Source organism: Anopheles stephensi, chromosome 2, assembly GCF_013141755.1.
Source record: "Anopheles stephensi strain Indian chromosome 2, UCI_ANSTEP_V1.0, whole genome shotgun sequence".
Classification (NCBI taxonomy): domain Eukaryota; kingdom Metazoa; phylum Arthropoda; class Insecta; order Diptera; family Culicidae; genus Anopheles; species Anopheles stephensi.
The window spans coordinates 67362112-67377672 of record NC_050202.1 but is presented as its reverse complement, the minus strand read 5'-3'; the positions used below and the strand labels follow the sequence as shown (position 1 = coordinate 67377672).

At 43.3% G+C, this 15561-nt stretch overlaps 1 protein-coding gene across 20 annotated transcripts in view; it reads right to left on the bottom strand.

The window, feature by feature from the left end:
• The window catches only part of LOC118504398 (sodium/potassium-transporting ATPase subunit alpha), a 69892-nt gene that overhangs the window by 11261 nt on the left and 43070 nt on the right, over positions 1–15561 (bottom strand). For 8 of the 20 annotated variants that reach the window (XM_036038815.1, XM_036038804.1, XM_036038809.1 and 5 more), the window contains 6 exons: positions 13585–13710; positions 12648–12914; positions 12382–12567; positions 9598–11193; positions 9279–9494; positions 7660–7754 (listed from right to left, as the gene is read on the bottom strand). In XM_036038815.1, the coding sequence (XP_035894708.1) occupies positions 7660–7754; positions 9279–9494; positions 9598–11193; positions 12382–12567; positions 12648–12914; positions 13585–13698 (2474 nt within the window). In that variant the 5' untranslated portion in view covers positions 13699–13710. Of the gene's footprint in view, positions 1–1127; positions 3425–5984; positions 6080–7659; positions 7755–8638; positions 8734–9278; positions 9495–9597; positions 11194–12381; positions 12568–12647; positions 12915–13584; positions 13711–15561 lie in introns of all 20 variants that reach the window. The other 12 variants (XM_036038822.1, XM_036038806.1, XM_036038819.1 and 9 more) reach the window with 4 other exon arrangements.

Here is a 15561-nt window from a genome sequence, read left to right as displayed (position 1 = left end):
ACGGTCATCGACAGATTCACGCGTTGGCCAGAAGCGTTACCCATACCGGATATGACCGCGATCACAATTGCCGAAGCTCTGGTATCTGGATGGATATCTCGATTTGGTGTTCCTTCCTTCATAACTTCCGACCAAGGACGCCAATTCGAGTCATCGCTGTTCGCTGAACTGACTCGTTTGCTCGGATCCAGCCACCTGCGCACGACTGCGTACCATCCACAATCGAATGGAATCATCGAACGATGGCATAGAACCCTTAAGTCGTCGATCCTTTGCCATGATACTGAACACTGGAGCGAGCACCTGCCGATGATCCTACTGGGACTGCGGTCGGCCTACAAGGAGGACATAAAAGCGTCGGCGGCCGAGATGGTATATGGTACAACGCTTCGAATACCGTCTGAGTTTTTCGTTAGCAACCCGACCAACCCGAACGAAGCTGAATTTGTCGCCAAACTTCGAAAGGACTATGCGTGATCTTCGCCCCCAGCCGACTGCTTGGCATGGAAATCGGAACGTTTTCGTTCACCAGAACCTGCGGACGTGCAGAAATGTTTTCGTGCGGAATGATTCGGTACGACCATCTTTATCACCTCCATACGAAGGACCATTCGAGGTGGTTAGCCGAGCCGAAAAATTTTTCACGCTGAAAATCCGAGGCCGAACAGTCAACGTTTCGGTAGACCGTTTGAAACCTGCATTCGCGCTAGAGGACCAGCAAAACAACCCGGTACCAGCTGACACAACTCCTGTCATAAAATCCCCGACTAGAGTCACTCGTTCTGGACGACGAGTGATAATTCCCGAGAGGTTTCACTAAAAGGTAATCTAGTCTAGGAGGGGAGTACTGTGGCAGCCGTATCCATTTGTGCACCGTACTGTACCACACGATACACGATACACGACACGATACACGACACGATGCATGATACACGACAGGATACGATACACGATACACGCTACACACTACGCGCTAAATCTAACACTAATACAAATTCATAATTGTAAGGTAACGGTAATTGTAATAAAATAGTTTTAGTCTTATCTCGTATCTCGAACCGATCGGTCTTAAAAACGCTCAACTTAAAACGCTCAACTTAAAACGAAAGAAATCGCGCCAAATATATTTTTAATTCACACACACACAACCAAAAAGGGAAACTATTCTAAATAAAAAAAATCGTCTAGATATTCTTTGGTTGTTTTTGAACTTTTAAAATCAAATAAAAGATGTAAAACAAGGGTTGTGCGTTCTAATCCAAATGGAAAAGTTTGGCGGACACTTTGGCGGGATTCATGGAGTAAAAACATCTAACATAGACTACACTATTGCTCAACACCTAAACAACAGCAACGGAATGCTACTGGCTGGAAGCATTCAGGTTGAATCTGCTGTGGAGAAGAACACAGAGCTGCATTATCTAACATACACATATACATTAACTCACATACGCACATACATACACACATATACACCGCAATAGATTAACAAAGTTGGGGTAGATCGGGATTTGCAAAAACAGGGCAGACTACGTCGTTTTGGAGGGCCAGAATTGCAACATTACATCTAAAGCGAACAACATTAACAACACACACACACGGGATATGTTTCGGTTATGGTATTAACATGTTGGAGGAAGGTATTTTGTTTTATCAGGATCTCGCATTCAGGTGGGTTGCTTCTTGAATGGAAAATCAAATGCACCGCTGGATGTATCTCATCAGCTTTTTGTCTTAAAGCCCAATCAGTCGCGTGCTAGATTTCGAGATCGATACTAGATTTTGAACGTAAATTTGATTTTCTGTTCAGTAGGGTTTTAACACGTGTGATCAGCTAGATTGTGTTGATGCCTAAGGCATGTCAGAACGGGGCATTGTGTTTGAGGTGAGCTTTAACTATTAAACGAAACCCCCATTGCAAACGAATGCTAGTATAATCATTCCAAACTGTTCTAGTGAGAGAAAAAAAACAACACGCTTGGTCGCGATTCTACCGTACGCTCAGCTAACACAACATCTAGAGTGTGAATGTGAACCGGATGTGATTTCTAAATCAAAAATCAAACTCTTCATCAAACAGAAAAACAAAAAACCGTTCATATGGAACAGAAGAGAACACAAGTAACGTAACGAGGAGCAAGTACACACTGTAGAAAATTTGAAACACAAAATAAGAAGTAAGAGACATTGCTAGGTCAAAAAGAAAAACAGAAAGGAAAACTGGACACATTCCGCGGCAAATGCCGACAAGTGTTGTGGAAGTGATAAACGTAATATCGAGAGTAGTACAACAACAGGATAGAGTTGCTAATAGGCTCGTTCTAATCGTTCACACTATGACATTCTAGGACGCAAGGCCAACACTAGTGATGGATAGACAGAAAAGAGAGAGATAGAGAGAGAGAGAGGAACCAATCGTTGATTGGTGCTGTAGATAGAAAGAGTGTGGAAACGAATCCAACCGTACGCACGCACAGCTGAACGAAAGAAGTGGAAACACAGGTGTAAAGGATTTTCCAATGCAGTAGAAAACCCTTCGCGCAAGAGGATAAGTTATTTTGGATCCATTAGCCAGTGGAAAAGGTAAAACTGTATATTGTACTTGTTCACGTAGATTAATTACATTTCATCACAAATTGGCACACATTAAAGGCAGGGGAACGGCGGTTGCTCTGAGAGGAAAATGGGCCAAGGCATATTGAAAAACAAACATACACTTCTCGATATGCTTGTCGGTGGCTTCCACAGTACGTATCAACATACGCGGTAAGATAGATCAACAGCAACAGAACCGGTACAACACTTGCGAATGGTAAGTGTCCTGAGGGCTTTGGTTTGGGCTTAGCAAAAACAATGTTGGAAACATGAAGAACAAACATTCATGTACGAAAGTTAGATAAGGACGAAAGAAACAACACAACAAAAAAACACATCAATTAAAACATACATACAAACGAGTAAACGAAAAACGAAAAACTTGACCATTTTGTGGTCAGTGTCGGAAGCAGCAGCAACAAAACTACCACCCACAAGTATCACCAACTCGTCCCCCGTACAGAGTTCGAATACGCCAAAACACGTGCATCCGAAACGTACGCGTGTAACGAAAAACATAAAACACAAGAGAGACATGTAAAACAAAACGAGAAAACATGTAACGAAATAAGATAAACGCAAAATAAACGATAAACAGAAAATGTAACGCGTGTCACATAATCATACAATCGATATACATATGGTGTGTGGGTGAAATTCAACGGTAAACGCAAAACGATGATGAGTTCAATTTGGTGGAACGTTTATACAAGAACGTGGCAACGTATCCTGACCTGCGGTTGACCAAGTTGTCACGATAAGGATCTCTCGGTCGACGCTTCATAATGTCACTCTCCGGTGCTTCATAGGCGAGCGAAATGGCCGGTACCTGCGGAACGGAGTTGCGCACGTGTTGTTGGTGGGCATTTCGCGGGAATGCATCGCGCACGGTTCGCATGCACACACACACACACACGCACGCACACGCACACAGAGGAGGGGTGGGGGGAAAGATGAAGGGGTTGAAAATTTTACATGAAAGTAATTAGTATGGGTAACGTTACGTAGAATGTAGTAGTATAATAGCAAGATTATGATGCTGCATTGGCAGCGAGTGGCAGGCTATCAGCTTTACTGCTTTTGAATCTCTCGCTCCGTATGTAGCAGTTCAGTGTAAAATGCCATAGCTAGACAGACGACGCGGTAGTCATGTGGTGGAGCAACATCGAGAATACAGAGATTTCGGTGTGCGATTAGCGATGGCATACACCATCAGTGTTATGCTGTGTACTGTACTGAGTCTTGGTGCTACTCATCTGGCTCACGCAAAACGATTGCATTTTACCCTAACGTTTCCATTATATCATCAGATAGAGCAGCTAGCTAATAGATCGTTTGAACCATTAAAGAGATATGTAGGGAAACACACATATTTGCACTACATAATCGATCATGTTAGGTAGGAGTAGTAAAGCAAACACTATTGCAATAGAGACAGCGAGAGAGAGATTGGCTGAGATGTAAGAAAAGGAGCGATCAAACCGAACGCGGAATAGAACTGGCAGTAGGAGTGTATTCTAGCATACTTTAGTTGCAGTTCTTTAGATGGCAGTTCTATCAAAGAAAACCAAGTGACCAACTATAGCACAGTTTGAGTAGATGTTGTTGTAGAGAGAATAGCGAGAATAAGAAAAGAAATTGTAGAGACTGGTGTGATGAAGATAGAGAGGTCGTATTCTATTCTAGAGCACTCCGGGATGGGGATGCAGTTTATCTAGGTAACACAAAAACTAAACTCCAGAACCAGAACAGAAATCCAAGTGTTTCGCTAATGGTTTCGTTCCAACTATTTCAATCAGATCAGAGGATGCGAGAAAGTGTGTTTTACGAAACACGTGGTGCTAAGAATATTCCAAACCGGAAGTTAACTGATAGGTAATAACGCACAATTCACGGTGCACGATGGTTGCTGGTCGTAGCAACAAACAAAAAACACACACTCAATAAAAATTTGTTAAGGTATTTTGTTGTGCTAAGTATTTCAGTGTGTGTGTGTCTGTTGAGTGAACGAATGTGAGCTCGTCGCATCCTTTCGAAGATCATTGTTAAGTGTTGTTGGTGGAGTATGCATATGTTCCTTATGGTAGAGAAGCGAAACAGGTAACGAGAGGAGTGGATCAAGAGAAAGGACAACCATATGAAAACGATGAAGATGGTTTTTTTTTTTTTTTTATTCATAAAGAACGGCCTGGCCGTATTGCTTAGATGAAGATGGTTTCGAATGGAAAAAATGAAATGCTCCCTTCCATGCGAGGACATCAGACGCAAACGGAAAGGGCGAATGTAACCTGAATGAAGATTTCCAAGTGTGTGAAGGATGTGTAACGTAACTGAACCTGACCGGGGTTGATACAGTTTTGGGTTTTGCCTCATGATGTTTGGGTAAGGATAATGGGAGCAGGAGTCGAACTTACCTTGGTTGTGCTTTTACGCTTTACTTTTCTAATCTAATTAAATCGCGATGCGATTTCTCGTTTACTTTTTTTGTCAACGATATAAAAGCGAATAAACAGTAGAAACAGTGTCCAAGGAGAAAACAAATCGAAGAACAGAGTGAGTAGCGATATTGTTAAAAAGAATCAATAGGAAATAGGAGTACAGAGAGAGAGAGTGAGAGAGAGCAAACAGAGAAGCTAGCAGAGGTACATAAATGAGAAGAATATTGCAACGGACAACAATCAAGGAGGTTTTTTTTAAGTTTAACATATTCATTGATTGTTTTTCGCAGCACATACTGAGATTGTTAAGAGGTAGAAAAATACTATCAAGTATGGTCAAAAATCAAACGGGGCTAGCCAATGAATCTAAGTCAAACAATATAAAAACCATACGCCCAACACCCGAGTAAAACACAAACCAAAACTTACGGGAAGGATAATAGCAAGAAGGATTATTACAAAAAACAACACGCGCACACGAAAACAACAGACACGCACACATAATATTAGACAGACAGAGACAGAGAGACAGAGAGTGAGAGAGAGAATGAGCTAGAGTAAAATTTCAAAACTAGTAGATGGCGGCCGGGTCGCCCACAAAGTGTGGCTTGGTGGCGCCACCGCAGATTAAAACAATCAGTATACAACACAACACAAAAGAGAGAGAGAGAGATCACGATAATAAGAGCATAACAGACACACACGGTAGGATACATTTTGAGAATCAATAAAAAAAAGAAAGAAAGCATAACTGACAAGCGTACTCGCACATCTCTGTGCAGCTTCCTATTCCTTCGCGGGTCGCGCCAGGAATAGTGTTCCTGCCGAAAAACACGTGTACGCCTGGCTGTATGGCTTTCGTGAGTGGTGGTGGGGGGTTTGCTTATTGTTTTGTTTAAAATCTTTTCAGTTGCTTGACTTCATTTTGTGATACCAGGGGCAATGGATTACCTTTCGTTGACCAATTTATCAGTGAACGGGTTACGGGGCTGGCGTTTCATGATATCGGATTCGGCTTCCTCGTAGGCAAGTGAGATAGCGGGAACCTGCGTACATCGCACACACACACACACAGTGGACATACGAACATGGATAGTACACGCACACAAACATAGCGCAAGGACGATGTAGTGTGTGATTTAGGGTGGATCGGGTGCACGTAAATGATGAGCGGGCGACAGGATGCGCGTGTGTAGAGTAGATCGATCGTGTTAGGTATATGAGCAGATTCCAGCCAATGATGACGCATGATGGTGGTGTTTTCGATTTGGAAAACACGCACGTACACAAAATGTTCACAGGAAGTTTTGTAAATGAATAGTTTTTTGTTGTTGTAGTGGTTTTTTTAACACGATACACACACACACGCACAGGAACGATAGGGCGCCCCGAAAACGTTATCAGGATACGATGATGCGATGATGCAATTAAGGTATTCAGAACACACATCATCGAAAGGTTTTTTTCGATGGAAGGGTGGAATTATTTTCGAGTTGGTAGTTGTGAGAAACGCGGGTCGCCGACATGATGGTTCGAGACGATATTGCAGGATAGTGTTACACATTACATGATTAGTTATGATCGATAAGAAAAGAAGAAGAAAAAGATTGATTGATTACTAAGCGGGTTACATCATAGAAAGTTGTTAACATGTTTATAAATCTTTGCGGCAGAGAACCAGCACGGCAGGAAGACACGTTGCACGTTTGCTAGAAACACGCGGTTGGATTTGGTCTGTTCTTCAGTTGGCGAGCAGAAACAAAAGCAAAACAAGACGTTCACAAAAGCATAGAGACACACTTGAAGTAAATAAAACAAAAACGGGTGGACAGCTTTCGTCGCTTGGACACTAGAGAAGGTATTGAAGTTAAACTGCTTTCAAACTTCTTTAACGCATGATGCATGGTTGTGAACGGATCTTTTAAGAAAAACTTTGGTACGAAAATGTGCAAAGGGAGAAAATGGCACGGTATGGCAGAGTCGAATGATTGTGAGCGAATACGCGAATGATAGCTGACTGTTTGGAATGAGTAGGGCTTTGGCAGGACATTTCGAAGGACAGTTTTGCAGGATAGAGTAGAGTGCTGGTCTGTTATGATGTTGTTCGTGTGTGGTAGTAGAAGTGAGTGGGTTTTTAGTTTGGTTTGTTTGGTGTACATCGAATGCATAGGTTGGGTTTGCATCCTCGGATTGGATTGAACTGTTGTAAAGGTATCATCCTCCTGCTTAGCTTAGCAAAAGTTTAGGGCTATTATATCCAATCATATCTTAACCATCTTATAGACTAGTCGTTAATGTAATGCTTCCTTAATGTTAAGCAGCATTCACACCACACACTGGGCTACCGCCAGCGTTAAATATTTAGTTCCCCCAATGTAGCATATCAAGAGGTTATGCGAATCTTAATGAATCGCGCTTTGCTTTATCAGGGCCGGGTGCATAGCTTCGTTAGTTGAAGTTTTATGGTGCATTCTCTTAAAGTTAGAAGCATCGTTGGTTTGGGTTGTTGGTAGATTCGCTAATGTTATTGGGCAGCGGTTCATTCCAAGGGTAAAAATGTTTAGTATGGAAAGTTTATCAAATAAACCCTTTTAAAAAATAAAAAAAGTAAAATAAAAATAAGAACCTCTCATTGACAAGTTTATCGTTGAAGGGGTCACGCGGTGGTCGTTTCATGATATCGGATTCTGCATGTTCGTAGGCTAGCGAAATGGCCGGTACCTAGATACGAAGATGGTCGTTTGGAATTATAGCGGTGTGTATGAATGGAGCAAAAAAAGATGAAGTTATAATGTATTATCTATGGCAGCACGGAATCCACCTTTGCTGCTCAGCTTTCCGTTCTTATACTGTGCCGAATATTGATGTTCTACGGCACGAAAAAAAAACTTACATTGCACTATGAATAGGCTATTTCGGTCTCCCCCTTCAAAAAATTCCACTAAACATCGACGTGTTTGGCTATTTGCAAAAATAAACACAATTATGTCTACATATGTTCATCGGCAAACATACCTGCTTTGTTTTTCTGTTAATTGGACAAAACAATTAACTAGCCTATAGCTGTAGCTAGTACCCATAGAGAGATAATAATTTCAAGAGCTGCTCTAGCATCTGGCTTGCATCATTGTTCACTACTTGGCAAGTGACAGTCTAGTTTTAGAATGCGATATAACTTTACAAATAGTTAAGATAGGTATAAGGTAAAGGTAGAAGTAGAAACGATAAAAGAGCAATAATAATCATACTGATAGCGATAGAGGTTAATATTTAATATTTAAAATTTGTATAAATAGAGGAAGAGAAAAAGAGAAATATAGAGATAGAGGCGTAGAGTGTGATTTATAGAGTAGAAAAAGTGAGATAAAGAAAGGATACACCTCAGCGTTAAAGGTCACCGGTGTACGTAGCAGGTAGTAAGTATGAAAGTAATAGAGAAATTCGCTCCACTAGCTTTGTGACAGCTAGATAGCTTTTTGACTAAATAATTAACTACTGAAATCAAAATTACTGTTTTCAAAAATATAGAAACATAATAGCAGAATGAAGAGACTGTAGTATAAAAAAATGATTTAAAGAATAATTACGCAACCACTCTTGGTTACCTCTCGTTCACCAGCTTGTCTTGGTACGGATTACGAGGCCGTCGTTTCATAATATCGGACTCGGACTCTTCGTAGGCCAGCGATATGGCCGGCACCTAGCAAAACAGTATGGCACGTCGGTTTCGAGAATAGGGGGAGGAAACGATGGTTTTGGCATGGGAAACCCCGTTGCAGGTTTTACCCCCACACCAAGCCAAACATTGTGCGAAGAAATAAAAATGTACAAAAAAAAGAAAGAATTGTTAAACATATCTCTCAATTTTAGCTGCACAGTACAAATCAGTAACGCTATCAGATCCCCAAAAGAGCGCTTAGGAGCAAACCCTTTTTGGGAATGGAAGGTACAGTGTCACAGTTGTTTAGGGCTGAAGTAAGCTGAAGTAATCAAATCGATTCTATTAGCTGTTACTGCCATTATCGTAGTTTTGCACTGCCGAAGTAAACCTGTTTTTTGGCGATGCCTGTGCATAAATCACCACCATCGTCCAGAAAGTGTTTGAGATGACTTACAACACTTTATGGTTATCTTGCCACTATCAAACAACGCACGGAGTCGCTATGGCGGATCAATTCGTTCAATACCGCGGCAGGAAGAAAGTGAACCAACAGCCACGAGGACGGTGGAATCGAGCAAACTTACCATGTCCGTGCCCAAATCGATGCACAGAATAGTGACGGTGCCGAGCGGTAGCGGAATGTCGCACAAGATGAATGCCAGGAAGGGCGAGATTTCCGGAATGTTGGATGTCAGCGTGTAGGCGATCGATTTCTTCAAGTTGTCGAAAATCAGACGGCCCTCCTCGACACCAGTAACAATCGAAGCAAAGTTATCATCGAGCAAAATCATGTCAGCAGCCTGTAAGAAGTGTAACAAGGTACGATACGATGCGTGTAAGTGAAATGTCGAAAGTCTATCGTAGAATTCCATCCGTGAGGATGTCCGATAGTTAAGACAGTACCTGCTTCGACACATCCGAACCAGCAATACCCATAGCAACACCAATGTCAGCCTTCTTCAGGGCAGGCGAATCGTTTACACCGTCGCCCGTTACAGCGACAATAGCACCCATGCGCTGGCAACCCTCCACAATGATCAGCTTCTGCTGGGGCGAGGTACGTGCGAACACAATTTCCGTATGGTAGCGCAGAATCTCATCCAGCTGGTCCGACGACAGATCACGCAGTTCCGAACCGTGCACGACGGCGGCCTTTGCCTCGCGTGGGTTCACCTCCGACACCGGGATGTTCAAACGCTGGGCAATATCCTCAACGGTTTCGTTGCCTTCCGAGATGATACCGACCGACTTGGCGATGGCCTTGGCAGTGATCGGGTGATCACCAGTAACCATGATGACCTTGATACCGGCCGAACGACACTTGGCAACGGCATCCGGTACAGCGGCACGAGGTGGATCAATCATGGACATCAGTCCAACGAAGCGCAGATTTTCGACCTGGAAGTTGACGTCATCCGAGTTGAACTTGAATCCGACCGGGTACTTGTCCGATGGCAGCAGGAAATCGCAGAAACCGAGCACACGCTCACCGAGACCTCCCAGTTCCAGGTAGGCATTGTTGAACGCTTCCTTCATCTCTTCGTCCATCAGCTTCTCCTTGCCGTTAATAAAGATGGTCGAGCAGCGTTCCAAAATACGCTCCGGGGCGCCCTTCATGACCAACAGGTAGCGCGGATCGCTAGGGTCTTCCGTTTCGTGGATCGACACCTGGTACTTGTTGGTGGAGTTGAACGGAATTTCGCACACCTTCTTGTTGCGCTTGCGGATGCTCATCACGTCTCCGAGGGCCAGTTCCATACACTTCAGCAGAGCAGCTTCCGAGGCGTCACCGCTCACTTCCTTCTTCAGGATTGGAACACCATCTTGGCCTCCCTTGAATTCGGCACGGTTGCACAGTGTAGCGATGCGAGACAGTGCCTTGAAACCGGGGCTAGTGCGATCGTACTGCACACCGCTCTGATCCTCCGTCGTATCGGCCTCAATGATCTGATTGTCAAACCACATATGCGCGACAGTCATCCGGTTCTGGGTCAGCGTACCGGTCTTATCCGAGCAGATGGTCGAGGTCGAGCCGAGCGTCTCTACGGCTTCCAGATTCTTTACCAGACAGTTCTTCGAAGCCATACGCTTGGCAGTGAGCGTCAGACACACAGTGACGGTGGCGAGCAGACCCTCCGGTACGTTGGCGACAATGATACCGATCAGGAAGATGACAGCGTCCAGCCAGTGATAACCAAGGATGAACGCGATGACGAAGAACGTCACACCGAGGAACACAGCGACACCCGTGATCAGATGAATGAAATGGTGGATTTCCTTTGCGATCGGAGTCTCACCAGTGTCCAGACCCGAGGCCAAACCGGCAATACGTCCCATCACGGTATGATCACCGCAGCTGATGACAACACCCTTAGCAGTTCCTTCAACAGCGTTGGTCGAGAAGAAGGCCAAGTTCTTGGTTTCCAGCGGGTTTTCATGGGTAAAATCGGGTCCACGGGACTGAGGCTCAGATTCACCAGTCAGCGAGGAGTTGTCCACCTGCACGGGATCAAACAGAACGTATGTTAGAGTTTTATACACGTGATATTTTGAAAGTGCTCATGTCACATGTCAGCAAATGTCACAAATTGGATTGTAATGGCCCCTTCATAATGCATTACATTCGTTCGAAAGATAGTTGTAAGTCTATAATTCTCGTTTATGAATAATACATGACTCCACGATATTAATTACCACACATACTGCAATGCAACCAACTCGTGCTTAAAATGCATGTCTTACGGTCCCTCTCAAATAAAGAAGCCATATATCTCGTCTCATATATTCCGCCAGAATTGAAAGGGGTGTGCAAATAAACATTCAGCACATGTTTTTTTTTTTAAATGCTTTTGCAATGGCCAACATCCCTCTTCACTCTTACGTACTAAACAGCTGGATCCTGCTTCAATGAAAACCACCACATCCTACGGTCGGGGTCGCATTGAGTATGTCCGCCCGTTGCACAATCAACTCATTTCGGTTCTGTTCATTCATTCAGCAGATCGTCGGATTGGTCGTGCTCGTATGTGCGATACATCAAACGGTCAGAATGGAATGGATCGGAGAGGGTTCCGACCGGGTGTGATGAAAGCGCGGTGAAACCAATCAAAACGAATCATCATAAAACCCGACAATCGGGGTTTCGCTGCCACTGCAACACAATGACCCCCCACCGGTAAACACGCACGATGCGGCCGACTGAACAGTGGCAGCTTCTTCCTTCCACCGTGTCAGTGTTGTTTTCCGAGAGAGCATCGCTTCAATTATTTTGTGTTCCACATAGCTTTCCTAGCATGATTGGAACGTTTCGCGAATGCCGCAATTGAACAACTAACCCCACCGCTTCCGAGTTCTACACCCATTCTCCTGCCTTCGTCGCGTACGCACAAACACCCATATCTGCAGTTGTTTTTCCTAACATCCCATCCTTACGAAAAATGGCCTCAATTCAAAGGAATTAAATTTCATTATTAATGAACGACGAGTGGATACGCTAGATAAGTTCGTTCGCGGTCTGTACCGGCAGCCGTGGTACTGAGGCACCACACCACCATTGCTGCAGCACCCCGGACCACGGATGGTCATGGTCGCGTTTCGAATGGCACAAAACGTTCACCAACATTCAATCCATTTGTGACCTTTGCGTCTACTATTGCCACGGCATGGTTAGTATGTAGTAAATGTTACCTTGAAGTTGCGAGCTTCGATGATGCGAACATCAGCCGGTATCCTATCGCCGAACTTGACCTCTACAACATCACCGATGACCAGGTCTTCGGCGCGCAGCGTCAGCTTCTCACCCTCACGCAGAACGGTAGCGAATTGGGGCACCATGTTCTTGAACGATTCCATAATTTTCGAACTTTTCGATTCCTGCAAAGACACACGATAGCACCATTAGACATACGGAGACAATCGAAAGCGAGTGAATTCGATTTGAAACTTTAACTTACCTGGTAGTATGAGAAAATGCCGGTAACTATCACGACAGCGGCCAGCACGATACCGAGATACAGGTTATCATCGGCCGGTTCCTCGACGGTACTGGCCTGGATCGAATAAGCGATGAAACATAGGATGGCACCGATCCACAGGAGCAGAGCGAAACCGCCGAAGAGATTCTTACAGAACTTCACCCATTCGGGCGTCTGTTTGGGTGGGGTCAGGGCGTTTGGTCCATCGCGTTCCAAATTCTCCTTGGCTTTTGCGTGACTCAGACCCTGTGGGGAAATTGAGAGAAAAAACATGAAAATTTGAAAATTTTAAGATTAAAAAACGATTTTATTCCGACAGCTACTACCGGGATGAACAGGAAGCATCCCGCTTCCTCAACGCGATAAAGATTTCACCGCAGAAAGTTGGAGCGATGCCAAATGCATGTTGCAAGGTTGGCACTTAGTCATCCCATGCACATCGCACAGTGATAATACGACTTGGTAGATAGATAGTACCAAGTTGCAAAACAATTAAGTTACTGTCCGCTTTTGACTGGTTCAAAACGTTTGCTACCGCTATCAACCAGGCCAAACCTGCAGCCTATCATAAACCGGTACGATTTAAGATAGGTTTGACAGCTAAGATTGATGAAACTCAGCTTATGGCACAATTGTGATAAGATGGTTGTTTTTCTAACTCATCGTGCAATGTTCATTTTTGAGACTGGCAACAGAAAGTTTTCTGCCCATGCCCTTTGTTACTTTATGATTTTCATAAGATGTTTTCAATATCTTCCAATAATAGACAAGCTTAAATCAAATTACCACGAGCCATCGAAAACAATCTTCCAACAGAGCTCATGTTATCAGAATATTTTACGCAACATTTACGATCGCTTCTTCCTAAAACCACCTCTTTCTAAAACCGTTACATATATTAGCTTAGTTTACTTACATTTTCCGGATGTGTCTGTAGTCGCTGGTACAGTTCCTCCGGTGTGATCTTGTGGTAATCGATGTCGAGCTCCTGCTTCAGATCATCTAAATCGGTTTTCTTTTTTGGCGGCATTTTGCGTCTTGACTAAATTTGGAGCAGCAGAGTTTAGGAAAAAAAACAATACAAATACAATTAGCATCCACGGTCTGATATCACTGCAACTGCAATTTTGTTAATCGATTGGGCTCCGAGAAATGCTCGTTGCTCGTTCGGACACTGGACTTCAACTGACACGTTGCACGGAACGATTCCGAGTCTCTGTATCTCATCGTTACCGTCCGAGAAGCATCATTAGTGCTCGATAACCCTTCCCGGATGGTTGCTCGTAAGATCGATAAGATACCAGTGTGTGTCAATCAAATCGTTTGGTAAAAACTGTTAACACCAAGCAGATCCGTACGGTGCCCCCGTTAGGTATGCAGATAGATTTATTCGACCTACTTCACTTACCAACACCATATCAAACTACAATTGCTTGAATTACTCTTACGTCTACAACCACTACTACGATTACTGCCCCTTGTCACCGTATTACTAGATACATCTATAACCGTTCAGTGATTACTAGATCTCATTGTACAAGGAAAGTATTCTTGTTTTCCCTTGCATTATGGATGGAAGACTTTATACTGTTCTCACTGAAATATAGTTAAAATAATCACACGAATGTTGTCTAAAATGTATTCAGCTCTTTCAGCACGATAGCTAAGCCTCGCAGATGGTCTCTTGGGCGTCGGGTTACAAAAAGAAGGTAACATCAGAACTGTGATGTTCGACAATTACGTCACACAGCTCACGCACGCAGCATTGCAAAGTGTTTGCATTTCTAGGATTGGTCCCGCCAACAAAATCCCTACTGGCCTTAATGTTCGCCTGGTGCACAGCACCAACCACACGAACACACAAAGCGCCTGGTGTCTCATCACAAACGCAAACATGTTCGTTAATGGATAGTTGTTCTAGCATGCAGGCCAGCTAACAAGCGCTCTAGTTTCGAGCTAGCCGCTACCCCGCACGGCATGGTACGGCTCGATGGAAAAGAGTTATTTTCCGAATGCTTCTTCTCTTCACTCCCTCCCAAGTAGAGCTGCGTATGTGAAAAGTGTGACTGTCGCCGGTCGATTGTTTCAAGGACTTGTGAGTGATATTTACACCCATTTGAAGACTAGCTCGCTCGCTGCGACGATGAATCCAACAACTGGAACACAACGCACAAGTGCGAGAGTAAGAAGTGTCCGCAAAGACTGTTTAGAGATTAAAGCAAACTATCCATCGCGAATTAGATTAGACGTGCCGTCAGGTAGACGCTTCCATAAACCTGATAGATGATAGTAGTGCAATCCAGATACTGAATTTTGCAAGGCAACAACAAACGGTACGATGTATCGCACGAATGAGATAGATAGATGCTGGTGTTATCTATCAAGTGCTTTCTCAAGGATTTTGGACTAAAGTAGCTGTTTTCACAAGTGTCCTATGACACTCAAAAAGACCTTTTAAGACATTTTCCTTCCAGAAACAAAAGATCTATTAAAGTAACAAACATATTACACAACCTTACCTGTTTATGACGCCCATGCAACAAACCAGAACTATCTAACATGCATAAAACCAGGACCGACAAAGGAGCCAACAATACATTTAAACTAACACATTTAGCTACATTACATTTTTTAACGTCTATTAAATAAAAAAATGAGGTAAATGGTTGGTTATGCTCAATAACGTATGATAATATAATTAGTAATGACACTGATGCACTGTACCTTCACAAAGTAGTGATTATTTATATAAAAAAAAATCTTTTATTTTTCAGGTTTTTTCACGTCAGGCCATTATTTTTCTATATTTTTTTTATTTGACATTGATAAGTGGAGTCAGTAAGTTAAAAGATCGACATGAAAAAATAAAGATAAAAAACAGTCAAAAATTACG